The 23,423-nt window shown below is 37.1% G+C and overlaps 3 protein-coding genes across 9 annotated transcripts in view; 1 reads left to right on the top strand and 2 right to left on the bottom strand.

The window, feature by feature from the left end:
• Mp (collagen XV/XVIII-type protein multiplexin) overlaps positions 1–8,853 on the top strand; it is a 295,739-nt gene extending 286,886 nt beyond the window's left edge. The window contains exons 16-24 of one of the 4 annotated variants that reach the window (XM_076435602.1): positions 3,391–3,625; positions 3,722–3,796; positions 4,480–4,574; positions 4,651–4,743; positions 4,823–4,945; positions 5,044–5,058; positions 6,699–6,893; positions 7,038–7,153; positions 7,512–8,853. In XM_076435602.1, the coding sequence (XP_076291717.1) occupies positions 3,391–3,625; positions 3,722–3,796; positions 4,480–4,574; positions 4,651–4,743; positions 4,823–4,945; positions 5,044–5,058; positions 6,699–6,893; positions 7,038–7,153; positions 7,512–7,806 (1,242 nt within the window). In that variant the 3' untranslated portion in view covers positions 7,807–8,853. The remainder of the gene's footprint in view (positions 1–3,390; positions 3,626–3,721; positions 3,797–4,479; positions 4,575–4,650; positions 4,744–4,822; positions 4,946–5,043; positions 5,059–6,698; positions 6,894–7,037; positions 7,154–7,511) is intronic. The other 3 variants (XM_076435604.1, XM_076435603.1, XM_076435605.1) reach the window with 3 other exon arrangements.
• An 822-nt stretch (positions 8,854–9,675) lies between these two features.
• On the bottom strand, positions 9,676–12,742 carry Hpr1 (THO complex 1-like protein Hpr1). 2 transcript variants are annotated; one of them, XM_076435611.1, is made up of 9 exons: positions 12,562–12,742; positions 11,776–12,468; positions 11,446–11,693; positions 11,156–11,182; positions 10,785–11,084; positions 10,542–10,691; positions 10,319–10,466; positions 10,004–10,240; positions 9,676–9,915 (listed from the first exon to the last, which is right to left on the bottom strand). In XM_076435611.1, the coding sequence occupies exons 1-9, from the start codon at positions 12,595–12,597 to the stop codon at positions 9,760–9,762; spliced, it is 1,995 nt and encodes a 664-aa protein (XP_076291726.1). In that variant the 5' UTR covers positions 12,598–12,742; the 3' UTR covers positions 9,676–9,759. The 2 variants fall into 2 exon arrangements, with proteins under 2 accessions (XP_076291726.1, XP_076291727.1); XM_076435612.1 differs by lacking the exon at positions 11,156–11,182.
• A 3,292-nt stretch (positions 12,743–16,034) lies between these two features.
• Positions 16,035–23,063, bottom strand: Smurf (SMAD specific E3 ubiquitin protein ligase). Of its 3 annotated transcripts, XM_076435609.1 has the most exons (13): positions 22,881–23,062; positions 21,576–21,614; positions 21,398–21,506; positions 21,204–21,337; positions 20,863–21,127; positions 19,922–20,385; positions 19,612–19,861; positions 19,148–19,323; positions 18,624–18,814; positions 18,142–18,539; positions 17,610–18,070; positions 17,050–17,241; positions 16,035–16,973 (listed from the first exon to the last, which is right to left on the bottom strand). In XM_076435609.1, the coding sequence occupies exons 1-12, from the start codon at positions 22,933–22,935 to the stop codon at positions 17,054–17,056; spliced, it is 2,730 nt and encodes a 909-aa protein (XP_076291724.1). In that variant the 5' UTR covers positions 22,936–23,062; the 3' UTR covers positions 16,035–16,973; positions 17,050–17,053. The 3 variants fall into 3 exon arrangements, with proteins under 3 accessions (XP_076291724.1, XP_076291725.1, XP_076291721.1); XM_076435610.1 differs by having other exon boundaries at positions 16,035–17,241; positions 19,148–19,320; positions 22,881–23,063; XM_076435606.1 differs by having other exon boundaries at positions 16,035–17,241.
• Positions 23,064–23,423: the final 360 nt, after the last annotated feature.

The following is a 23,423-nucleotide window of genomic DNA, read 5'->3' as shown; positions in this document are numbered from 1 at the left end:
ATGTACGTGGTGTAATCTACGACCTTTGTTGCAAACTTTCAGAGATTGTTGGACAGGTCGTTCCAGTGAAAAATATCACGCGAACTCTGGGACCAGTGTTTGCTTGCTGCAATATTTAAATTTCGAAAATTTCACGTTCGATAGACTGAAACAACAAAATATCTCGTATACATAGAAACTTATAAATATTAATTCTTTCATGTTTTCAGAGCAAACAGTTGTTTATTCTTTCTTACAATGGCATATCAGTTGAGTGCATTGATTCCGTCCGTGCTAGTCATTTCAGATAAAAGACATGACATCTCGTTTTTTTAAAGTATTTATTGTAGTTGGGTAGCCACGTTCAAGCCGAATAGAACGAGATGTAACTTTCTTCCAGACGCATAAGGGACAGCTGCCCCGCGTTACTTCTCGCAATTTACGATAAAACGTCTTACAAACATTGATATAATATTCCTACCTGCTTGAGGTAGCTAACTGATTTAATATTCTCCCATTTTCATAAGAAAAACATGAGATTGCAGAACAAATGCCGGACCATTACATACATATTTTCCGAACACATGTTTACTATGTTGCTCCGACATGATAAGCTTCATTATACTTAAACAATAAGGCATTACGGGTAAACGTGATTATACTTGTGTTCGTAAATGTTCGAATGTTATGTCAAAAAGCGTATTAATTCACTGAATATTTCGCGGGTGTTTTTATTGGCGGCGAGGCCGCACTACAGTCTGTTCGAACCTGTTTATTTAAAAAATCGACGGGGACTGGTCCGCGTGCACTGGATTGCAGGCGGACAAGTTCAAACAGTCGGGACATTTTTTACCGGGGAACGAGCAGCTTGGCAACCTCGGTCTTGTACCATGGCTCGTAGATCACCCCGGGTACACCAACAAGTCTCGTTGAACAAGAAGTAAAAAGACGGCAGCGACGGAAATTAATACAAGTGTGTGTTTGACGGGCGCCTCGGTTTCGTTTCTATCTTTTTCTATTTTTTATTTTTGGTGGCTCTACTATCCTTATCGGTCACTGAAGCCACGACCCGATTTATATACGGCGCCCGACAAACAGAAATTCATCGAAAGTTCCGCGACGCCCGTTGACAACTGACAAGCGCTGGCGAATGCTCCTGGCAGAATTTAATTCACTACAGTTCGGTTTAAAAGCAGCGCGAACATAAGCCCATCCCGACGCTTTTATTGCAATCCCGTGCAGTTCGCTTCCCGAACACATAATTTATGTGTATTCGCACTCGTTCGAAGAAACTGACATATCTACATTTCCTTCGGCGCGAGAACCGTCTGTCCATCTACTGCTGACAAATGATATATCGCTCTCTTCCCCTCTAAATCTTTATTTCAGTATCAATACAGATTGTGCATTCCAATTTTACCCTTTTGTGATGTACGTTGATCGTGTGTTTCAAATTTTTTAACTCCGCTTTCTACATAACTGTCCGCATGAAACTTTATACAGTGTGAGTCTCGTAACGTGACGATCTCAAATAACTTGTAAGTTATTTGTTGTACAAAAAAAATGTTGAAACAAATGTTGCATGGTTCCTAGGGGGACATACAACATGCTATATATCATTTGCCGTAGATTTCTTCACGCCGTTTTCAAATTTTGAGATTTTTTAAGCATATTTTCAGAAACACCTGGTACATCGAAATGTTAATGAAAATGAAACAACAAAAAGAGTACCTTGAAGAGACAGAAACGCTCTTTCTATTGCTTTTTTGCACAAGATACTACGGTAATTTTTTCACTTTCTGGAGCCAGTTAAAGTTAAAAAGCCCATATTTACTTCAATGTTGAATAACTCGAATAAAAAAAAATCGCACAATATTCAACAACCACACAATTTACACAGGAAAGATAGCCCTTCCAAATGATATTAACGCGATTTATCAAAACAATTTGTTGCTCCCCGTGTGATGTTCCAAAGTTGCACCAAATTTTTGTTAACCGTCAATGTTGTCTTCATCTCGCTATAACTTTGTAAAAAACCAACATAGCAACAATTTGAAACAGAGCATCTGAAACTCGAGGTTTCATGCTTTCAAACCATTGTTTAACGATATCGATACGGCAATTTCTGACGGAGTTATGATCACGTAAAGTGGGACCAATTTTTCGGGTTCGCACAAGTGATCCCTTAATTCTTTTGAGGAGTGTATATTAGGCATTCTATTTAATAAATTGAAGGTGACCTCTATATCTTGATAAAAAATCGAAGTAACGAAAATCTGATTGAGGCACTGTATGTCCCCCTAGGAACCATGCAACATTTGTTTGAACATTTTTTTGTACAACAAATAACTTACAAGTTATTTGAGATCGTTACGTTACGAGACTCACCCTGTATGACTCCAACATAAGGAAATTTTCATTGAATAAAATAACTACTTCAATGCAAAATAAATATTTGCTAGTGTCGTCGATAATACCTTTGTTTATGCTTGAAACACTAAATTTAAAGTTCAGATACTGTACGTATTGTATGCGAGTAATTAAAAGTTAAAGATCAATAAATTTTCACAAGTACTTGTGCAGATACAGATTTTGCACTCCAAATTCGCCCTTTTGCAAATCAGGTTCACCCTTTTGCAGATCAATTTCAACCTTCCCCAAACAAAGTATTTTTAAGTAAGTTTTTGTAAAAAAGGAATCAAATCAATTGCCAATTCATTAACTTTGTAATGTATGAAAACTGTGTGTAGATGTGTGTACTCATTGTAGCCATCTCCTGATTAATAAATTGAAAAAATTAAAGTATCACGTGTGTCTATAAATAAATGCATAATTGTGACATTCATTTGCATAAGTGTGAATTTGGAGTGCAAAACCTACATCTAAACCGATGTTTACTGGTATTTTTAAAAGTGTCAATCTTTGAACTACTTCGTACGACGAATTTTCTAATTTCACGCTGCTGAACTCAATTTTTTCGGAGTTTCTTTTTGGGTTATTCTTTAGAGAATTCGCCCTGTGAAACGAGCACAGCTAGGATACTTTAAAATATTTTTGTACGAAATTACTGGAGCTCGAAGATCGACATTTTTTTGGAAAGAAAAAGAATTCTTTATGGACAGTGATTAAATTACTTATACATCAGAAGATCGACGAAAATATAATGTCGTTCTCGTATTCTAATTACTGGTTATTCCATACCCCGCCGCCAATTCCAATTTCGAATTACCAATTTACTACTGCGCGGACTACCGTTTGATTAATCGGTACAAATAAATTCATTCGTTTTTTCCTGATGGAATCTGTAAGCATATTTCATTATGAAACATGTACTAAACAAGACGTAGTATCTAATTTATTGAGATATCGACTGTAATAGAAAGTATTAAATTTGCATCCGTGCCAATATAGATGAAAGGGGAGAAAGGAGATGAAGGTCTCCCCGGTATTCCTGGTGAAAGAGGACCTACAGGAGCTCCAGGATTACCTGGATCTCAAGGGAAGTACATTCCAGTTCCAGGACCACCAGGTCCTCCAGGACCACCGGGACCACCGGGAATGTCTTTGGCTGGTCAAAAAGAAGATTCAGGACACGGCGGTAGAACTCATATTTTCGGTGAAAGAGACAACTATGGCGTCAGACAAGGTGAAAGAATCACGGATATAATTACAATTATTTAATCACGTTCCTCCACCAATTATATCAGAATTACAAACGGAACCTTTCTTTTTGCGCTGCAAGGACTCCGATCTAGACTGGACGAATTGAACGCTCTTCGTGAACTACAGCAACTGAAAGAATTGAAAGATCGATTAGGTAGAGCACGCTCAAATAAAATATTACTTTGTATTATGGTCATTCCATCCCGAATCGATCACTTTTTCACGTCACCCGTCGACGATTTACTTCTAAATAAAATATGTATGTAGTCCGGGTGAAATTAGGGGTGTTTAAGTCAGCGAATTAGTTAGAGTTAGAATTTGTTTAAAAATTACAGGCCTTCGTTTTATTCAGAAAGGATTGTGCCATTATAAAATATATATTTTTCAACCTCGATAATTAACTTTATAATGTCGCGAAAAATGTAGACATCGAAAACAAACACGAGGAAAGGATTTGTCTATATTTTTCGACATTATAAAGTTAATTATCGAGGCTGAAAAAATTACTTTATAATCACCCAATCCTTTCTGAACGAAACAAAAATGTATATAGCTCAATCGGACAAACAGTTTCTCAGATAAAAATTGTAAACGTCGAAGGCGTGTAATTTTTAAACGAATTCTAAGCCGGCAGAATGATGACTTAAACCTCCCCTAATTACACATGGACTACAACATATTTAAAAGTGATCTATTTGGCATGGAATGACCCTGTAGACTCTCCAGAAAATTTCATTGATCATCCAAAGCAGAATTCCATTATAAATTTACGAATGTGCATATTTTGTGACTAAGCTGTTCCAATTTCAACATGATTCATGTACACGTTTTAACAAGGTGCTGCAACCACTGCGACGAGGGGTCCATTAGAGAGCACGACGAAAATCGTACCAGGAGCGGTGACTTTCCAAAATACGGAAGCTATGACAAAAGTAAATCTGTTTAATCAACGTTAAACGCAACGGAAGTTGAAAAATGATCCAATTTCATAAAAAATTCTTGTCCCAGATGTCCGCTGTGAGTCCGGTTGGAACACTGGCTTACATCATTGACGAACAAGCTTTGCTCGTGCGAGTGAACAACGGCTGGCAATATATTGCTGTTAGTATAATCATTTTCATACTGGTCAAACGGAGGACGTCGCAAGGGTAGATTTAATTAGACGTGTTCATCTTTCCAGCTGGGCTCGCTTCTTCCCATAACTACTCCAGCACCACCGACCACGACACCACCCCCAGCAAATCCACCTTTCGAGGCTTCCAACCTGATCAACCAGATACCCGTGAAAGCAGATGGCACAGGGGTGAGTCGCTATTTTAATCCTGTTGAATATAAAACATTAGTTAGAAACGAATCGATGGATTGCCTAATTTCAATTGAATCTCCTTTCCCGCTGCCAAGTGGTATCTTCGAATGGTAAGTTTCCGAACGCAATTAACCTTTTCATATCATTTCTAACGAGAGAACACGAAGATTAGCTCCTCCTCGCACTCTCTTCGTTCCACTTATCTTAACACTTTACCTACCGAAAGCCTATTAATAAGATTTTCAATAATTGTGCTGTACGAAAAAAAAGCATAGAAATTTTCTTTTACATTGCAATCTTAAATGGAACTATTAGAAGACGTTATTGAGGGTGACTTGTTAGTTCACAATGAAAATTGCTATTGCTATTGAAGGTTCCGGTAAAAAATGTTCAGCCACACACATGTACCATAGATATTTCAAAATTATGCAATAATCACAGGTCGGTAATGTGTTAACATTGTACGCCACCCCCCCCCCCCCGTTCGTCTTCTTTCTTCCGTAGTCATACAGCCATAGCGGGTATTGACTTTTAATTAAAGTCCTATGGGGCAATCGTGAAGTTGAGAACTGTCAGAGAAGTGTTGTCAGGAACCTGTGATCGGAAGAGATAAATTGAAATTGAATATGAAATTTTAATCTTGCCGATCTGATGGTTTTTAGTTTTGTAGTTTAACGATGTACAGTTAGGACGATTGCGTAATTCATTGTAATAACGGAAGTGGAATAGGGGTTTTATAGGAGCGTATTTGTTTCTTCCCATAAACCGACCAGCTTATCGAAACGGTACTTAAACTTTAATCGGTTTTTCAGTCTTATCCCGGGGATTACTCGGAAACAATCTATCCGAGCGACTTATAATTTTGATCATACATTCGCAACGACCCTCCTTCGTCTTCCAGTCATTCGTTTTAGCAGAACTTTGCGAGAAATGTTCCATAAAAGGCAGGGAGCACCACTTTGGCCGGCAACGACCTTGATCATCGACGAATTTAACCGACGACGATTTTAGTCGACGACGGCATCATCCGACAGTAGCATCGTTTCTAAAGATAGTGCAGACATTTTTTTCTTTAAGTATTCTACACTGACACTTTTACTTTTGTGTGAAATTATAATTGTTACACTATAAGAAGTTAGATGCAGTCGGTTAAGGGGGTAGTCTCGTTTTCAAGATTGCAAGCTTCTCATTTCTCGATAATGCAAAGATGAGGTTTTTCAGTAGTCAAAAGCGCTAGATAAAAGATCAATCTAGGCCACTGTCTTGTTTTTCTATTTTCATAAAGCTGTGAGAGCTACACGCTGCCGAATGATGCATATTACGTCTCGGAAACGCGAAAATAGGAGTTCGAGGAAGACTTTAAATTTCTAGGTTGATTTTTTATTTCGCGCTTTTGACTACTGAAAATCCCCATCAATGCACATCCCGCACTTTTGCAATCCTGGAAACTGGAAACAAGACACCCCCTTAACCGACTACATCTAACTTCTTACAGTGTAATAATTATATTTTAATACAGAAAGTAAAAGTACAAAATAGTTAAACCCCCCCTCAAAATCGTTGTCGGTTAAAGACGTTGTCGGCCAAAGTTATTGTCGGTGAAATCTGGAGTCGGTGAAATATTGTCGGTGAAAACTGGGACCCTGTTTCGGAAAGACAAATACATTCGTGTGTGCTTTTAATGGAACTGCTGTAATTGTTGCTGCATGTAACACGCGCTAAATGATAACAACAGTACCATAATTTTCAGTTACGAATGGCTGCCTTAAACGAGCCATTTACCGGGGACATGCACGGTGTGCGAGGAGCAGACTATGCTTGTTATCGACAAGCAAACCGAGCAGGACTAAGGGGTACGTTCCGTGCATTCCTTAGCTCCAGGGTACAAAACGTCGACAGCATTGTGAGGCTCGGAGATAGAGACCTTCCCATTGTCAACATAAAGGTAATTGCGAATCCAAAGTATATTAATCCTGGAAGGTTCGTGTAAGTAAATATTTCAATGTTACAGTAATTCTCCTTCGAGTACACAGGCTGCCTACAATATATATTGTATAATGTATGTATATACATACTTCTGACATTCCAGGGAGACGTCCTTTTTAATTCTTGGAAAGAAATGTTCAACGGAAATGGCGCGTATTTCTCGCAGAATCCTAGAATTTACAGCTTCAATGGGAAAAATATCCTCACCGACTTTACGTGGTAATTATCCATCTTCACTGTTCCAAAATGTTCGCATTTGTTATTGAATAAAAGAAAGGAAAAGATTCTTCGTTTATCGAATACTGAACAGAGCTTCGACCGTTTTAATTAACAATGCGAGTCTGCAATCCCCTTTTAAACTTCGTTCGTCTCTACGTGACTTTTTATAATTCCCTGCCCAAGAAGTGTTGTTCGTTTTTCGGATTTACGTAACGTATGAAAGTTAAACGAATTTTACAATATTTCTCTTGATCTCGCGTAGCTTCGATTTTCGTTGCGAACGTAAAAAACTGTTCATGCAAGTTTAAAACTGCAAATTAACAATGAATTCACAGTGAATCTTTTGCCGCGATTTCAGGCCGGAGAAGGTGGCGTGGCATGGATCGCACAAATTAGGGGATCGAGCGATGGACACGTACTGCGACGCCTGGCATTCAAGCAGTACCGATCGTTACGGATTAGGTTCACCCTTGACAGGGGGCCGACTCCTGGAGCAAGTTCGTTATTCCTGCGATAACAAGTTCGCGCTACTCTGTATAGAAGTGACCAGCGAGACCACAAGAAGGAAGAGGGGCATCGAAGTTGCGGAGGACGAAGAGGAGATGTCGGAGACCGATTACAAGGAGTACTTGGATGGTCTGATGGGAAATTAACCACTCCCGATATACTAAAATAATAAACAAAGCAATTCGCTCGTTACGCAATTAGGAATCGAGATGTTCTTGCTGTCTCCTTGATCCTTTGACGTTGGGAATGGGTCGAGATCGATCGGAGAGTCGTTTGTTAACGAGAAAGGGTCGCGTCAACGGGGAAGAGGAGTCCGGCGAACAGCGAACATCTCGTTTCTGAAACAAGAGGGAAGAACGTAAAGTCTATCTTTAACTCCAAAGGTTATAATCCAATAATTGCGAGTCATTAGTCAACGCTTTACACGAGGTTTCCGTTCTCTTTATAAGAAACAAGACTGATCGTCTAGACATCGTTCATCAGTGTGTCATATCGACTGCCTGCATTCTTGATCTGTCGGGATATCGCTCCTGGGGACTTTGATGTTCGATTTCGATGCCGGGCTAATCAGCTAGACGTCATTAAGAGTCCCTACATCACGATAAACGTCCAGTACTTAGACCACTATTACGAGAAGAGATTCTTAAAGTCGTGACAAGAATGCCCGCCACAAGTCATTATTTACTTTTAAGGGATAAGGGATGGAAATGAAGAGAGAAATAAAATCGATACCAGCATACTAACTTTAAAAACTAATGACTGTCCTACGACCTAAAATAAAAAAGAGGATCATATCCGCGATCGAATTGCATTTACACTTTAGCCAATTACATATGAGTGTGTATGTTAGATATGTAAGAAAACGAGTTGATTAACGAACGATTCCATAAGGCCATTCAGTTCCGTGAAACCAGGAATACCGGATTTATGCTCCGTGTAGAATTCGCGATCAACGCGTTGCAATCCATAGAATGGTTCTAAACGTGTGGGATATTTTTGGCGGATCGATTGTGTTGTTGTATTTGATTCTATCAGACTGTGGATTTTATGGATTTATAACAAAAATGAGCAGATTCAATTTAGAGAGGTAAATTAAAAGAATTTAAGAATACGAAAGGTTCTTCCCGACGATTCATATAACTGTAGAAGACTGAATAATATTTAACAATATACGCAATAATCGTTAACAAGACTCCAATCCAATCGATCGGCTTAAACCAAAATGCTTGTACTAATTAAACAGTCGGTTTTCCCGTCATTTTAACTGTTACATCTATTTTTGTTATGCATGTGTTTCGGATAACTCGTTTGTGATTTTGTGTGTTTCTCTTGTGTTTTGTGCGAAAAGTTATATAGGTGTTCAGAAAAGATGGAGCTTCTATGAAAATTTCCCGTATGTTTAGAAACAATCGGAATAAATTGCAATCCAGAACCAGACAGAACGCAGTAAATGGCCTAAACCAAGTAACAGTTGATAAAGCTTTCTATACTACTAGCATATACGTAGCAATATTTTATAACTTATTTATAGTTCGTTGAGAAACGTTGCCATCTTGCGAACTGTCGCCATGTAATCGTGATTAATGTCTGCGTTTACATCGAGCATAAATCGAATTTACGTCAGTGTCTATAATTCGAAGAAAAATACGATACCACTAACATTACAGTAATTTTAAGATTAAGTAAAGAGAAATCGTCGGTCTAACATGTTTAGGTTTGTCAGCATGCTTGTTGGCGAATAATTCGTATCGAATGATTCCCTTGATGTCGTACGTAGATCTTGACATCCCTATGTAAAACCAACTATCCTTCGATATAGTTTGCACCAAGGACCGTTTTGTTTCGAAATTTTGTATGATTTGTACACTTTATTATTGTCTTTCTAAATAAAAAAACGAAAACCGTATCCCATCGACTTTTTCAATCCCAGCCCAGAATATTTGAATGCACCAAATAACAAAATGAATAGTTCTAAGTTCATCGATGGGGTCGCATTTGATAATGAAAGACATTCATTAGGGAAATTGAAAAAATTTATTTCACGTAGTACTGTACACTTCTTAAAATCCATCGTAATATTCGTCTCTCTTATGAAGTAATTAAGAATTTAAAACATCTAGTGCCTCCGTGAACTTTAAACCTTCCAAAATGTACGCCAAATTTTCCATAGACGCGTCCACATCTTCTTCTGCCCAAATTTCTAACATGTTTTTGCACTGTTCGTACGGCGTTGGTTTACCTTGGAAGAATGTGATCTGAAAGAAACAATTGATAAACTTTTTTTACTGATTATCTCATGGTTAATTTTCACACATTGCGCTGAAATATATTGCATATATTTACCTCCTCGTTCGTATACCCAAGTTTAGTTGCTAATTTCTTCCAATCGTTTTTTAATACATCCGATAGTTTCGCCACCATCTCTGGTGTGATCTTAATTAAATTTCGGCCTTTCGTATCTGGATTTTCAGGTTCCACTTGTTCGCTCTCTTTTTGCAAGACATCTTCGTTGAATTCTTGATCATTTGAATCGGTTGGTGGAGTCTCCTCTGTATCCAACTTTATGTCGGATTGCGTTTGCTTTAATTGTCAGACATTATTTAATTTGAGGATTAATCGATCAAAATAAGAACTATGAGGAAATCAAAGTATACTCACTGGTCGATCTTTGGCAATTTTTTTTATCATTGTCTCGAGATATTCAGGTAGTTTATTGATAGGGTAATTACCATGTACGAAAAAGTGAGGACTACGTCTAGCCAATAATCTCAATGCTCTCCATCCAAAGTTTCCATCATTTACTTTTCTATAAGATAGAAAAACGGCATGAATCACTCAAGAAATTAAATAAGTCCTAAATGAAAAAGTAAAATCTACTTACTTATACTCATCTTCAACCATTGCATTAGGATCTAGTTGCATAATGGCTTCCTCAAAGTATGTTTCCAGAGATGGCAAGAAATCTCTGTCTTTTGATTTACATGCTTCGAGATTATTAGGACACAGATTCCATAGTTTCGTGAGCTCTGGACTGTGAAAGAATTAAATTTTTTAGATTTAAATATAATGATTGAAAGTTGAATTTGAATTTAGATTTAAATATAATCATTGAAGAGTGACCTACTTTCCCATATGATATTTTCCAACTGCCTGGGCGTCTCTGATAACATCTCCGATTCGACGTTTTGGTCTCTTCGGTTTCCTCAATTCCTCTGTGTCGGTACTAGACTCTGGAGCAGGTCTTTTAAATGCTGGACAACCATCGTTCTTCCATGCATTCCAATGTTCTTCGCGTTTTAATATATTTTTAACAGTGTCAGCGAATGTTGGGCCATCAGGCGGCGTTTCTGTCAGTAACGCGTAAACTTGATCCGTGGTACCTTTTACCCAGTCTACTTGGTCCGGCTTCAATTCATGTGTTTCACTTAAAAATTACAAAAGTTATTGAGACTCTGTGACATAGATAGCTGAAAGCACTATTTAAGGAAAGCAGACCTTGTCTCATAGCCACTGGCAAGGAAGCTTTGGAAAACAAACATCGTTTTATAGCTTTCAAAAGTCATTTTACTAATAATTTATAAAGAATGTGCAATTCTATGAAAAGGTATCATGGGTTCAATATGTAATAAACAGACAGTGGATCTTTATGCAAAATAGAAATTTTCGAGTGAAATAGAAATTGATTACACCAGCTCATTTTAATCATGAATGCATAAAGATCCGCTGTCTAGTAATAAAATATAAGTATACAAAAAGGTGTGTATATATGTATCGCAGATACTTACGCTTTGAATTTCACAGTGCTATTAAGATATTGGAAAAGAATGAGAAATTGCAGCAATACATATCGTCTAAAATTCGAATCGGACAGCTGTAACTCCAACAATTTCTGGTTCGTTAAATATTTCGCGAAATAAGGAGTTTCTTTATGAGATCCCTCCATTGAAGAATCTACTTTAATAGACGTCGCAGGATAACTGCGTTGCTCCTCTAATTTGAACGACGAGAACGCAGACAGGACACTGGAAGCATGCTGAAACATCAAGTTCATTTGAAAACATTTCAACAATCATCTGTAATAAACTTTTAATCAAAATTACTGCTGAACTACTTACTGCTGAAAATACTTTCCAGTGAATTTTCAGGTAACATTGATTCGGATTCCTAAAGAAATCTTGCAGAGCCCAAAACTTTCTGTACAAATTATAATCGATTGGTACTTTGCTCTCGTATTTATCGTCGACCTTAGTTATTTGTTCCAAATCATCTCCCTCAGATTTTTCAGAACCAAACTCAGTGTGATTTTCCAAATTGAACTCACTTACAATGTTAAGGCCAGATCTCTCGGAGAAAGGGAAAAACTTGGCAAGGAACAACAGAATTCTTCCACAGAATACAGTTTGTTGCGACCGAGATAATCTTCTGAGTAGATCGTTGCACATACGCAACAAATTATTTTTACAAGCGCTAAAGAATAATTCTTCTTTCCATACAACAACGTTATTCTCTACGAAGGTGAATAGCTGCTCGCATCTATCTAGAGTCATTGAATCGAATATATCGCTGAGTAACATTACAGGCATACTCGCAGTCGCTAAGTCTTTTCTACATAGGTCGATACAGAACGTAATGTAGGTTTCGAGTAATTGAACATTGCTTGGCACATGCTCCGATAAAATTATTAGAAGGCTGTCTCTTAGCGCTTGATCAACTGCTGCTTTTCTATCACTGTCGTTGGTACAGAGAACTGTACACTTCTTTTGAAACGTTTGTACATCTGGCACTTTGAAACATTGTTGTAAATAATCCTAAAATGGAAATAAATATCATGTTGTAGATAAATAATCGTATAACCTAAACGCAAGTCATAAATTGGAATAATTTATTCACATTAGACTTACACTGTATTCTTCTCTTAATGCTTCGAACCTAGCCATGTTATAGAACAAGGTTTACACACTTATTACACAAAAACAATCACTTTTCTTTCACATATTACGAATCAATCACCGTGTACTGTAAAATATAAACTATCAACAAACGTTTACTACGCGAAACGCGAAACCTGGCGAAACCTGGACTATAGTGACATAGTGATACTGCCAACCTTGCAACTGCAACCCTAGATTCCCCTGGAATCGAATCAAAAATATTTTCTAATATTTCATTGTATTTCATCAAAGAGTATATGTGATTTTATATAATAACAGAGAGGATACTCTGATAGAAAATAATGAAATCATTTTTATTTGAATACATTCTCGATATGCATCATTTTTATTTACTAAATATAATTTACAGAGTTAAATGCGTAGCAAATTATATAGGTTTCTTTCAACAAGTTTATATAACATTTTAAAATTATAATTGAAAATAATCTAAAGAATAAAGCATTAGTACAGTTTGCATTTTATATATAATAGAAAGACAATAGTAAAAAAGTTTATACTTTGGATATTTTATTAAAATATACATTTCATCCAAAATACAAAAGAAAAAGATGTATATATACAATTGTGTTTTGAAGATTCTGCGCAATAATTAGAATAACGACGATTATAATAGCAATAATAATAAAGTAATTGCAGTGTAGTTAACATATTCGCAATTTTGTTGTAATTCTCACACATACTTTGGATAAATGAGTCAAGAAAATCCATGTGTAAGTTGTTGAATAAACGATTCCTCATTTTTATGTATACGTTATTGCTCTTTTATAGGGCAGACAATTGTTTCTGATTTTCCAAATACAAAAATGTAGAAATATATCTGCAAAATGTCCTGCTATACTTGGCAGAATACCAAGAACAGCATATATATATATATATACTCAACATTAAATTTAAAATCAGACCGCCACATATTTTCAGTACTACAATTCTGATTGCATATAAATCACTAAATGTTCAAGTAATTTAAGAGAGCATTCATACCCATAGTTTAATTAAAAATTATTTTATTAATTCACATTCACATTCGATACTTGAAATTGCAACGAATGTTCCTGTATATGATATGTTTTTAAATCATTTCTCTAATTTTGTACCACTTATTTATCCTTAATTCATTGTTTAATATTGTCTCCTGCTAGATTTGCGTAATTAGGCAGTTAATCACTCTTGAAAGCATTTTTTATGTCATCGCACGTAATTGCACGTAACGCTTGGTTGAAAATTTCCTTTTCGAACAATTTCGTAATTAATGAACACCAATTTTTTCTCACCAATTATTCATACGTATGTCATATCGAAAAGTGTTTAAGTTTCTTTCCAAGCTATTTATTACTTAGTATACATATCACTAATTAGATCAAGTATATTCGAGTAGATTCTGCGAGTCTCGTGAATTAAACGGCAAGTCGCGCAAAAAGCCGAAGAAGTCATAAAAGTGTAAGAACAGCGTTCGGTGAAGCTTATACAAGGTGTCTGGTTGATTTATGCTAATTCTACAACGGTATTGAATGAGTACTTATATGTTATTTGACCAAGAGACTCTGTAGGAGCATGAGTTGACTAATCGCATCTGTCTCGAATATGCTTGATTTAGAAATTGATCGTTTTACTTATAGAATATCTCACACATATTTTTCCTTTGAATCTAACATTGAGAGACAATGAATTTGTAAATGTGTCCGCTGTTCCGTAAACATTTAGATTTGACTTGATTAAAATTTTCGTTACTGATATTCGTCCAAGTGGTGATATTAGTGATCTCTGCTCGCTGTCCAACCATGGGGTCTCTTTCCTATAGTAATCTATACATACATTTGCGTAATTTCACATTGCGATAATTTTTTGATGTTTTTTAGAATTAACGAGACATTCCTTAAAATGGCATGCAGCATTATTTTTATTCCAAAATATAATAGACATAAAACTTTTGTTCTTTTCTCATTGACATCATCTCCAAGGCACTAATAAGGCCTTTATTCCCGTCAGATGCAATAGAAATTAAAAAAAAAAAGTTGGCGATATGAGAAACTTGTGGGAGACCCTCATTTGTAGTTGTCAGCAATTCAATATCAAGAAATACTCAACTACGCGCGATATGTTAAGTCAAGTTTTAGTTCAAAGTCGTTTAAAAGATATAATATCAAAAAGAAACAAGTAAAAATGGAATATTTCGGTGCTATTGCATTTTGTCAAAATCTGTAAGATCGTTCCATAAATTTCTGGTAATACTGTTTCGCATTCTCATGATTACTATCATTGTCGTTAGGTATAAATCGAATGATCCTTTCTTCAATGATCCAAGCGAAAGAAAATGGGTGAAACGAAGTAGTCGAACCGTATTTCAAAATCGAAAACGATTGATACTTGTACGAATGAAGTATAAAACACAACGATGTCTACATTAATGAAAACAATGTTAAAAACAAATATTTGTAGAAAGGTTTGTCGTTGTACAACACCATTGATAAGTGTCCCCCACTGTTTCCTCGTTTTTTTTTACGATATGTTTGATCACAGTTATGTGCAGAATAAAATACAATAATGTAATAATAATACGAAATGATGATTCGTGCTATTAGCCACTAGATCTTCACGATAAAAGTAAATACTAGAGACTGAATGAAGGATCCGTGCGATAAATAAGTTTATCTATGCTTTACTAAAAAACCTAGTAAAGTATAGATTGTTTCGTGAATTCCTAAAGTAAAAGAGTCGATTCGAGCAGAAATTTATGAACTTTCCATAAACATGTCGAATAAACTCTTTCCTTAAGATATCTATACCGTTTTTTAAATTAAAGCTAATGTACATGATTCACGATTTCAACCTACGCTAGAACTTCACGTACACGTCGTACGCTCTTGTTTATCTCAATTTATATTAAACTTTATTATTTATATGATATAAACGCATTCGGTGCTGTTGGCTCCTAAACTAGCAACAATAATCTGCGACTCATACGAATTGCGCAGCGATAACAAAATTTGCTGATTGCGTTACGAAACTCCGAAACGCAAGTGTTGTTTGTATTGCAACAAAAGTAAGTATTAATACTGAAACACGCTTTTTTTTTTATTTTCTATAACAGTGTCTTAACGTACGGAACGTTCGCACAGTTACTAGCCTGCGTGTTCTCGCAAAAGAGAAAAAAGAGGTACTGTTTTCTTCCTTTTTTTTCGTATACACGTATCATTCATGAGGAAAACGTCGGCTAGTAACTATGCGAACACCCTATATACACAATAAAATAGTACGTATAATAGTACCATAGTTGATATGAAATCAGCGCGTTCCTATGCAAGAATGGAAAGCATAATCTAAAATATATTCATTAAATAAGAAACGTAACACTTGCGTTTAAAGTCATGATGTATGTATATACAAATTTTGTATTTTCCCCTTAGCCACCATGAGCCATCGTGTTATAATACATTTGTAAAATACTAGATTCCCAACACATTGTTTTCAATATCTGATTATAGTAGCGTGAATTTGAGTATACGTTATTAATCTGACACTAAGTTCTATTACTTGGGAGATAGTTAATGTAGAAGTATTAATTGACAGTGCATATTGTTACTACATTTGATTCAAGAGAAAGTGAGATCTTTCACGAATGAAAGAACATTGCGCAAAAGAAAGAAAAAATGGATTTCTATTAATGATACGTATTGAGATATTCTTAGCGCTCTGAGATTCTTGTAGTTGTCGATCGATCGTTTTCACATTTTCGTTTAATAGAAAATACTAACACGAGCGTGTTTAGAATTGAACAATTTCTTTTCATCTCGTGAAAGAACTGATTTTCCATACATATTTGTGCATGCATGATTCTTCCTATCATATCTTGAACAATGAAGTTAATTCTTTAATAGTGATCTTAGGAGTAAATTATTGGTACTATAGTTACGACGGAAAACTCGATTACTATAAATAAAATTGAAAAAAGAAAACAAACAAAATTTAGGCCAATCAAGATGATTACCGGAACGAAACGGCAATGATTTGCACATCACTATCAGTCGTTGAATGATAAATAGCTGGAGACCAATATAATCAGAACTTCTGAGGAACCATTCATTTTGAAAAATGTTCATGGACGAAGTGAGAAAATCACAAGAGTGTTCACATACATGATATACCAATCGCTTGTCAGTCATTACAACCACCAAGGCCATTTGAATATTTGTACAAAAAACATTGTCAGAAATATCGCTGACACTCTACGTATTAACATTTCCATTTTATAGTGCTAGCTCTCTTTCCTTTCTTATTCTTCTTAGATAACATCTCTTGGTACTTCAAACATTAATTTTTCATTTAACGACAGTAAAAATCTGTCGACGAATATTCATTCCCTGCTATAAAAATGTATACTCCGAGTGATTCTATGAAACAGAGTATATGCTATACAGAAAATAAGGTAATGTATTTTACCTATTTATTCAACAGCAAAACCACAAGTTTCTTCAACCGCCTGTGTAAGCTTATCAAGCATTTTTTGATAACTGGGATAACTTTCGGGTATATCTATTCTATTGAAACAAGTATGCGCTTTTGGCAAATTTTCACTAGGTGCGTCGACTGCGTGAATTGTGAACAGGCGTGGTCCCGCAGCTCCTGTCGAACCTGCAGAAGTATATTGAATATTTCGTAAAGATGAATAGTTTCCAAAGATGAGGGTTTTCAGTAGTCGAAAGCGCTAGATAAAAGATCAACCTAGGCCGCAAACGCCCTCAAAGGTCCTATTTTTACTTTTACGAGGCATAATTTGCATTATTCGGAAGCGTAAAGCTATTTTCATAAAGCTGCGATAGCTGCATACTGCCGAAAATGCAAATTACGCCTCGTAAACGTAAAAATAGGACTTTTGAGGGCTAATAGGACTTTTATCTAGCGCTTTTGACCGCTGAAAACCCCCATCTTTGCATTATCGAGAAATGGGCACCCTGGAAACGAGTTTACGCTTGAACTTATTCAGAATATACTTTAAGTACCTTGTAAAGCCTTGAAACCTTGCAGAGGAACTCTGGAACTTCCCGTGACAAACTGAAGTAACCGGGCTCGCATTTCTTCTCCGTAAGACTCGACTATCTGCCAGAACCACTTTACCACAGGCGTGTCAGGTGTACAATGTTTTAATCGTGTATGCAACTTCCAGTCGTTAATATCAATAGTTCCTAAACCACCTATAACCAATTCCAGTTCTCTCTCGTCGAATAGTCTCAACAGCTGCGGTGGAATTAGTTCGTGGAAACCCTTTTGCAATGCCAGAAACTGTTGTTCGATTCCTCGCATGAAACGATAGTTCACGTACAAGCGGACATATTCCCTTTTATTTTCTTCAGTAACGGAAATGTCTTTACCACCTGGCTTTAGCTCGTGATTTTTTATTACTCCAAAACTACTGTGTTCTACCGAGAACGTGGCATCCAAAACTCCGTCTATACTATTTTCTCTGTAAAAAGTAACATCGATTTTTTTAACATTCATGTATCGTGAGAATCGTATGCGAAAATGTTTACTTACAACATCCACGTGAGGCTTCTGTGCAATTCTGGATCGACACCTTCTATATCAGTTAGAGTTATTGCTTTGTTCAGCAACATTTTGTAAAACGGAGTTGTGAATCCGCCGTCGATATGGTGACCATGAAACACAGCAATTCCTATGATCCTGCCAGCGAAATGGAAGTACGACAAATGTTCTGGGTTTATTCCCGAGTCTGGATTAATCTGAAGCGTGTAGTTGTCGTCTCTCGAATATTGAAACAGTCCATATTGCGGATTTAACATCTCATGCGATAGCAAGTATAACCATTCTCGCGCAACTCCGCCATAATCGAGGCCTTCTTCGCCACGGAATTTCACCATAAGTCTTTTTCGCATGTCTTTTGGTCGCATTTTCATGATTAATCTATACGATTCCTAAACAATCGTATACGAAAATTAAAAATCACATTTCCATCGAAATGAATGTCGTGACGATTTTTATATAAACATTTCACTCACTTCGAATATTTCATTTCTCGATACTTCAAGCCTACAGTGCCCACTCTGCGGTTGAAGCGCATTCAATTCTGCCCTCAAACATTTCAACTTTGCCACTAGATCTCTTTTATATTTTGGCAAAAGTTCATTATCCATGAGTTCCTTTGGCAACTCGGACACAGTTTGCGCATTTTGACTCGTTGTGTTTTCCACTAAAATCAAAATTACAAATGTACAGAATACAATAGCTAAAGTTACCATATTCATTGCAACCAAAATACAAACGCTAATTACAATACAGAGCTCTAATAAACAGAAAGTGTCCAACATGGAAAGACATGTTGTTCAAGACTGATTATTAAATAGGAAGCGATCGCCAAATAGATATCCATGTACAGATAAGATAAAGTTGCACAATGCACAAATATGTTTTTGTTTTGCGCAACGTATAACATTAAACAGATTTCCTAGGATTTAATCAATAGTGATAACAAAATACGAATATATTTAATGTCAATTAACTAGAACACCATCGTCAGACTTACAAGTTGGTGAATTATTGTTACTGCTAGTTTCTGTTCTCGGCCTTTGTTGCACTATATTGCATTGAATACTCGGCGATGTTGGTGTCTCTGTCTCTGCAGTTTCAGTGGTAGCTGTGACCGCAGGTGAATTATTTGAACTACTTGTTTGATTAGTTGTACTTTTGTTTTGTTGCCTACTGTTGCGGAGGAAAAATAAGCAAAACATATACTAATTTGTACTTATATTCATAATTAAAATGCGGATCTTTATGCATTTATGAAGAAATTGGTTGGACGAAATATAAAACAGTAAAAGATTTTAAAAATTCAAGAACGTTGTAATGTTGCTTTTAATGCAACAAAATCGTTAAGGGATGACATCAATTTTTATGTTATTTCTGCTTCCCACAATCAATGCAGAACATTTTTATTTTGCATATAGATCCGTAGTCTATTCATAATAATTGAATGCGTTGCTCACTTACTTTAATAGATTGCTTATAATTTGGCTGGATAGTCTAGGATCAGTAAACTGCGTAGTCCGGTTATTATGGTCGACAAAATAGACACGACCACTACGTGTTTGCCTCATTTCCCATCCGCTAGGTAACGGTCCAAGTTCGCTTGCCAGTTCGTTGACAGGTAAATCTCTCGGTATCCTAGGATCGTGCCATGTGGACGAACCAGTTGGTACGTGGTAAAAATACACTTGACCTTGTTGTGTTTTTCTCATTTCTGTGGAACATTGGTGTATTGGATTATAGTTAGAAAATCCTTTAGTAATGTTATACTCACCATAACCTCTAGGTAAGTCTGGTGGTTGTGGAGGATCATATCTCATTTCGTTGTTAGGTGTGCTGTTTCTGTTTCGGTTACTTCGATTAGGCCTCCGTGGTTGACTGTTATTGGTACCACGATCCGGTCTAGCATTTCCACTTTGATTGCCATTCTGCTCATCAGATGATCTTACTGGTCGGCGTTCCCTTGATGGTGCCGGTGTCATATTCCTTGTATTGTGTTGATTTTGTATATTTCTATTTTGTTGTTGGGTTGTTGGTGTGTTTCTCGGCGTGTTCGAAGTAGAACTATCTCTGCTAGGTGTTCTGCTAGGCGTTCCTTCGCCATTCCACTCGGGTGTGCACCTCGTAGGACTTTCAGTGGTTAGAGTAGGAGGACTCCCACTACCACTGGGGGAAGTGAATTCCGAGAACGGAAGTGGTGGTGGCTCGGGTGTAGTTGGTATAATTCCATTGTTAAGTCTAATAGAAAATTCAGAGTACAAGTCATGCTTGCTCAGTAGTGGGAGAACCGTTCGAACGCGATCAAGGAGAAGGCGAACTATTGAGAAACGAACTATTGGATCCGAGTACTGTATTAAGGTGGTAGTCTCGTTTCCAGGATTGCAAGGGTGCAGGATGCGCCCATCTCATTTCACGATAATGGAAAGATAGGGTTTTTCAGTAATCAAAAGCACTAGATAAGAGATCAATCTAAACCCCCAAAAGTCCTATTTTTACGTTTACGAGACGTAATTTCCATTATTCGGCAGCATGAAGGTGTCGCAGCTTTATGCTTCCGAATAATGCAAATTACGCCTCGTAAACATAAAAATAGGACTTTTAAGGGCGATTGCGGCCTAGAATGATCTTTTATCTAGAGAAATTAGATGGCGCATCCCACAACCCTTTCAATCCTGGAAAAACGAGTCTACCACCTTACTTTACAAAGAAACGTACCGAGCATTTGGACGAATCCACTGTGTAATTTTGCGGTAATGATTCACATAAAACAGACGTCCATTTTCCGCTCTCCTTTCTTCCCATCCTTCTGGCAAATCAGTTGGACAACTAAGATCCCCAAGGACATCTACCACAGCATTATGACCTACTGTATTGCTCACAGCACCGTTGTGACCATCCCTTGATAACAAAGCTACAACGATTTGTCCTTTAACAACATCGGTGTCGTCCGTGTGTGCTTTGCAAAGGTCTAATCGCTGATCTATGGAACGTCAAAAATTCACAATTATTCCCCATCCACACATTGTCTCCAGTAATCATTGCAGAAAGTAAATTACATCCTGTATCCTTGAGTCGTTGAATTGTGTTGGATAATATTCGTACACATCCCAGGAACCCGCCACCTTTCTTTTTGTGAATTTTCTTCTGGTTCCACACCGATATAGTAATGCCATCGTTCTTTCCGATATATCTGAAAGAACACATTAACCAATGTAATTTTTGCAAACAATTATACAACAAAAATAATTACAGGTCATAATGTTGGTTCCATTTGGGATCTAGCGTCGCTTTGCACGTGTCTGTGCTGTGACATTGGCCAGAACCGTCTACTGTGATCTTGGCGAAGGGGTCCGGTAGGCCTGGAACAAATCGTTTTTGCTTCACTGTTCTCCCATACGTTTCATCGGTTGTATGTTCAGAATACTTACGAAACAGATCTTTCCTGGCAAGATTGCGGGCACATAGAACTGTAAAATTGACACAGTATGGTTAAACATTATTTTATAACGTGGTTGTACATGTCTGTGGTTGTCAGGAAGAACGCCACATGTTAAATGCTTTCACTTGCGAGAGACATTGTTAAATTTTTTCTGGTAAATACATCGATCCTATACTATAAAGTTCAATGTATGAACTCAAATTTTTTGAAATTGTGACATGCGGCGTTCTTCCTGACAACCACAGATGTATCAATTACAAATAAATAGACAAAACTTGAATTCAATTTTGAAGTTAGTCGAATACAGTTTCGTTCGATATAAGACGACGGCTCGGGACGGTGTTCGACGTATTGCGAATGAGGTTACCTATTCGGCTTGACATTGTTCCTGAGTGGGCAGAAAGTTTATGGGCCCCATAAACTTGTCTGGCAGAGCATAAAGTGGTCAGCCATTCGTTGGAAGGGGATACAATATTACGTACCCTCTCGTTCCGTCACTAAGCGGTGTCGAGCGGATAACTTCAAAAGAAAAGGAGGGGATAGAAATTTTCTTGTTGCGAAAAAAACATCGTCTTATATCGAAGAAGAACTGTGTTGTTCGCATAAACTTGCTTTCCTAGAGACACGATAATCTCGAAACTATAACATAGATACTTTAAAAAAAATCGGAAGAAAAAACGAGGATCTGTTTTCGGTAAAAATTCATTTTGAAAATGTGCACAGGCTATGAAATGCGCGACATTGAAAATATTCATTTCAATGGAATCGTGAGTTCAAGCATCAACGCTAGGCGTCTGACGTTTGTTAATTAGACCTATTCATATTCGATTTGATCTCGAGTAGATTCCTCATTGAATCAATCAAGATCGAGCGAGCTTAAACTGAAAAATCTTTGAGGCGATTGTTGCGGTTCTGTGAGAATCATTGTAAAATAACGAGGGGGCGAATGCGGGTGTGACAAATCCGAAATTAACGTTTTTGGTTGACGGTCTCCCGGAGTGCTCGCGGTGGGGTCTTGACCTCCGATAGGGAGTTGCCATAACCAAAGGACGAAAACCCTAGTGAAATCTTTTTGCGTGCCTGGCTCGTTCTACAACGAGCAACGAACAAAGGTTAACGTTTCGAAAAGCTTGCTTGACATATCTGGTCAGCAAGTCTCCATAAGGTTTACAACGATGCCATATTATCGAACACACAACAAATACAAAGCATGAAAAGGATCACAACGCGTGCTGTGGGCCGACTTTCACACTTCTTTGTCGATCGAATCGTCGTGATTTCTTGATAAACTCACTCGTCAAACGAATCTTCATGGCCCCATTCCTCCTACTACCGCCCGGATTCGACATTTTCCACGCACATTTAACGCTTCCTACCGCACATCGGCACTCTAATTAGTAAATAAAACTGCTGCCTCGAAACGGCGGTGCAATCCGCACACACGCAATCATGCACGATCGACTGTTGCAGTTAATCGACCTTACCGACACTATCGACCCAACCGTTCCGACCTGAAACGCTCGAGATATCGAAACTACTGCGTGTGATACCTATAGAATGGTTACAAGGTTTCAATTTCCATAAAATTGTCCCCTGCAACTTTAAATTACTACATTTTGCTCGAAACTACTCCGTCGACCTCCGAAAAACGATGGACTTTTGTTTAATTATATAAGAAACGTTCAGACACTGCTACATACATATAGTTATAGAAGACAGCGAAAAGATATAAATAAATTATATTCAATATACTGTCCATTGAATTTTGTATTTCGCACTCGCTTTAGATTCACTTTCACATCGGATGTATATATTTAAATACTCCAAACTAGTAAAC

This window comes from Lasioglossum baleicum, chromosome 12 (assembly GCF_051020765.1).
Source record: "Lasioglossum baleicum chromosome 12, iyLasBale1, whole genome shotgun sequence".
NCBI lineage: Eukaryota > Metazoa > Arthropoda > Insecta > Hymenoptera > Halictidae > Lasioglossum > Lasioglossum baleicum.
The sequence above is the reverse complement of the archived record's forward strand: the minus strand, read 5'-3'. Positions and strand labels throughout refer to the sequence as shown.

What these genes read in the sequence shown, in the direction of transcription:
- Hpr1 (XM_076435611.1), bottom strand. Translation starts at nt 12,597, where the DNA reads ATGGCTAGGTTCGAAGCATTAAGAGAAGAATACAGT. An exon ending in ACTGGAAAGTATTTTCAGCA is followed by an intron (nt 11,694 to 11,775) that starts GTAAGTAGTTCA and finishes TTGATGTTTCAG; the next exon opens with CATGCTTCCAGTGTCCTGTC. An exon ending in GGAAAATATCATATGGGAAA is followed by an intron (nt 10,692 to 10,784) that starts GTAGGTCACTCT and finishes ATTCTTTCACAG; the next exon opens with TCCAGAGCTCACGAAACTAT.
- Smurf (XM_076435606.1), bottom strand. Translation starts at nt 22,935, where the DNA reads ATGTCGAATCCGGGCGGTAGTAGGAGGAATGGGGCCATGAAGATTCGT. An exon ending in CATGAAGATTCGTTTGACGA is followed by an intron (nt 21,615 to 22,880) that starts GTGAGTTTATCA and finishes TCAATTTTACAG; the next exon opens with TTCTATGTGCCCGCAATCTT. An exon ending in AGAAGCCTCACGTGGATGTT is followed by an intron (nt 18,071 to 18,141) that starts GTAAGTAAACAT and finishes TACTTTTTACAG; the next exon opens with AGAAAATAGTATAGACGGAG.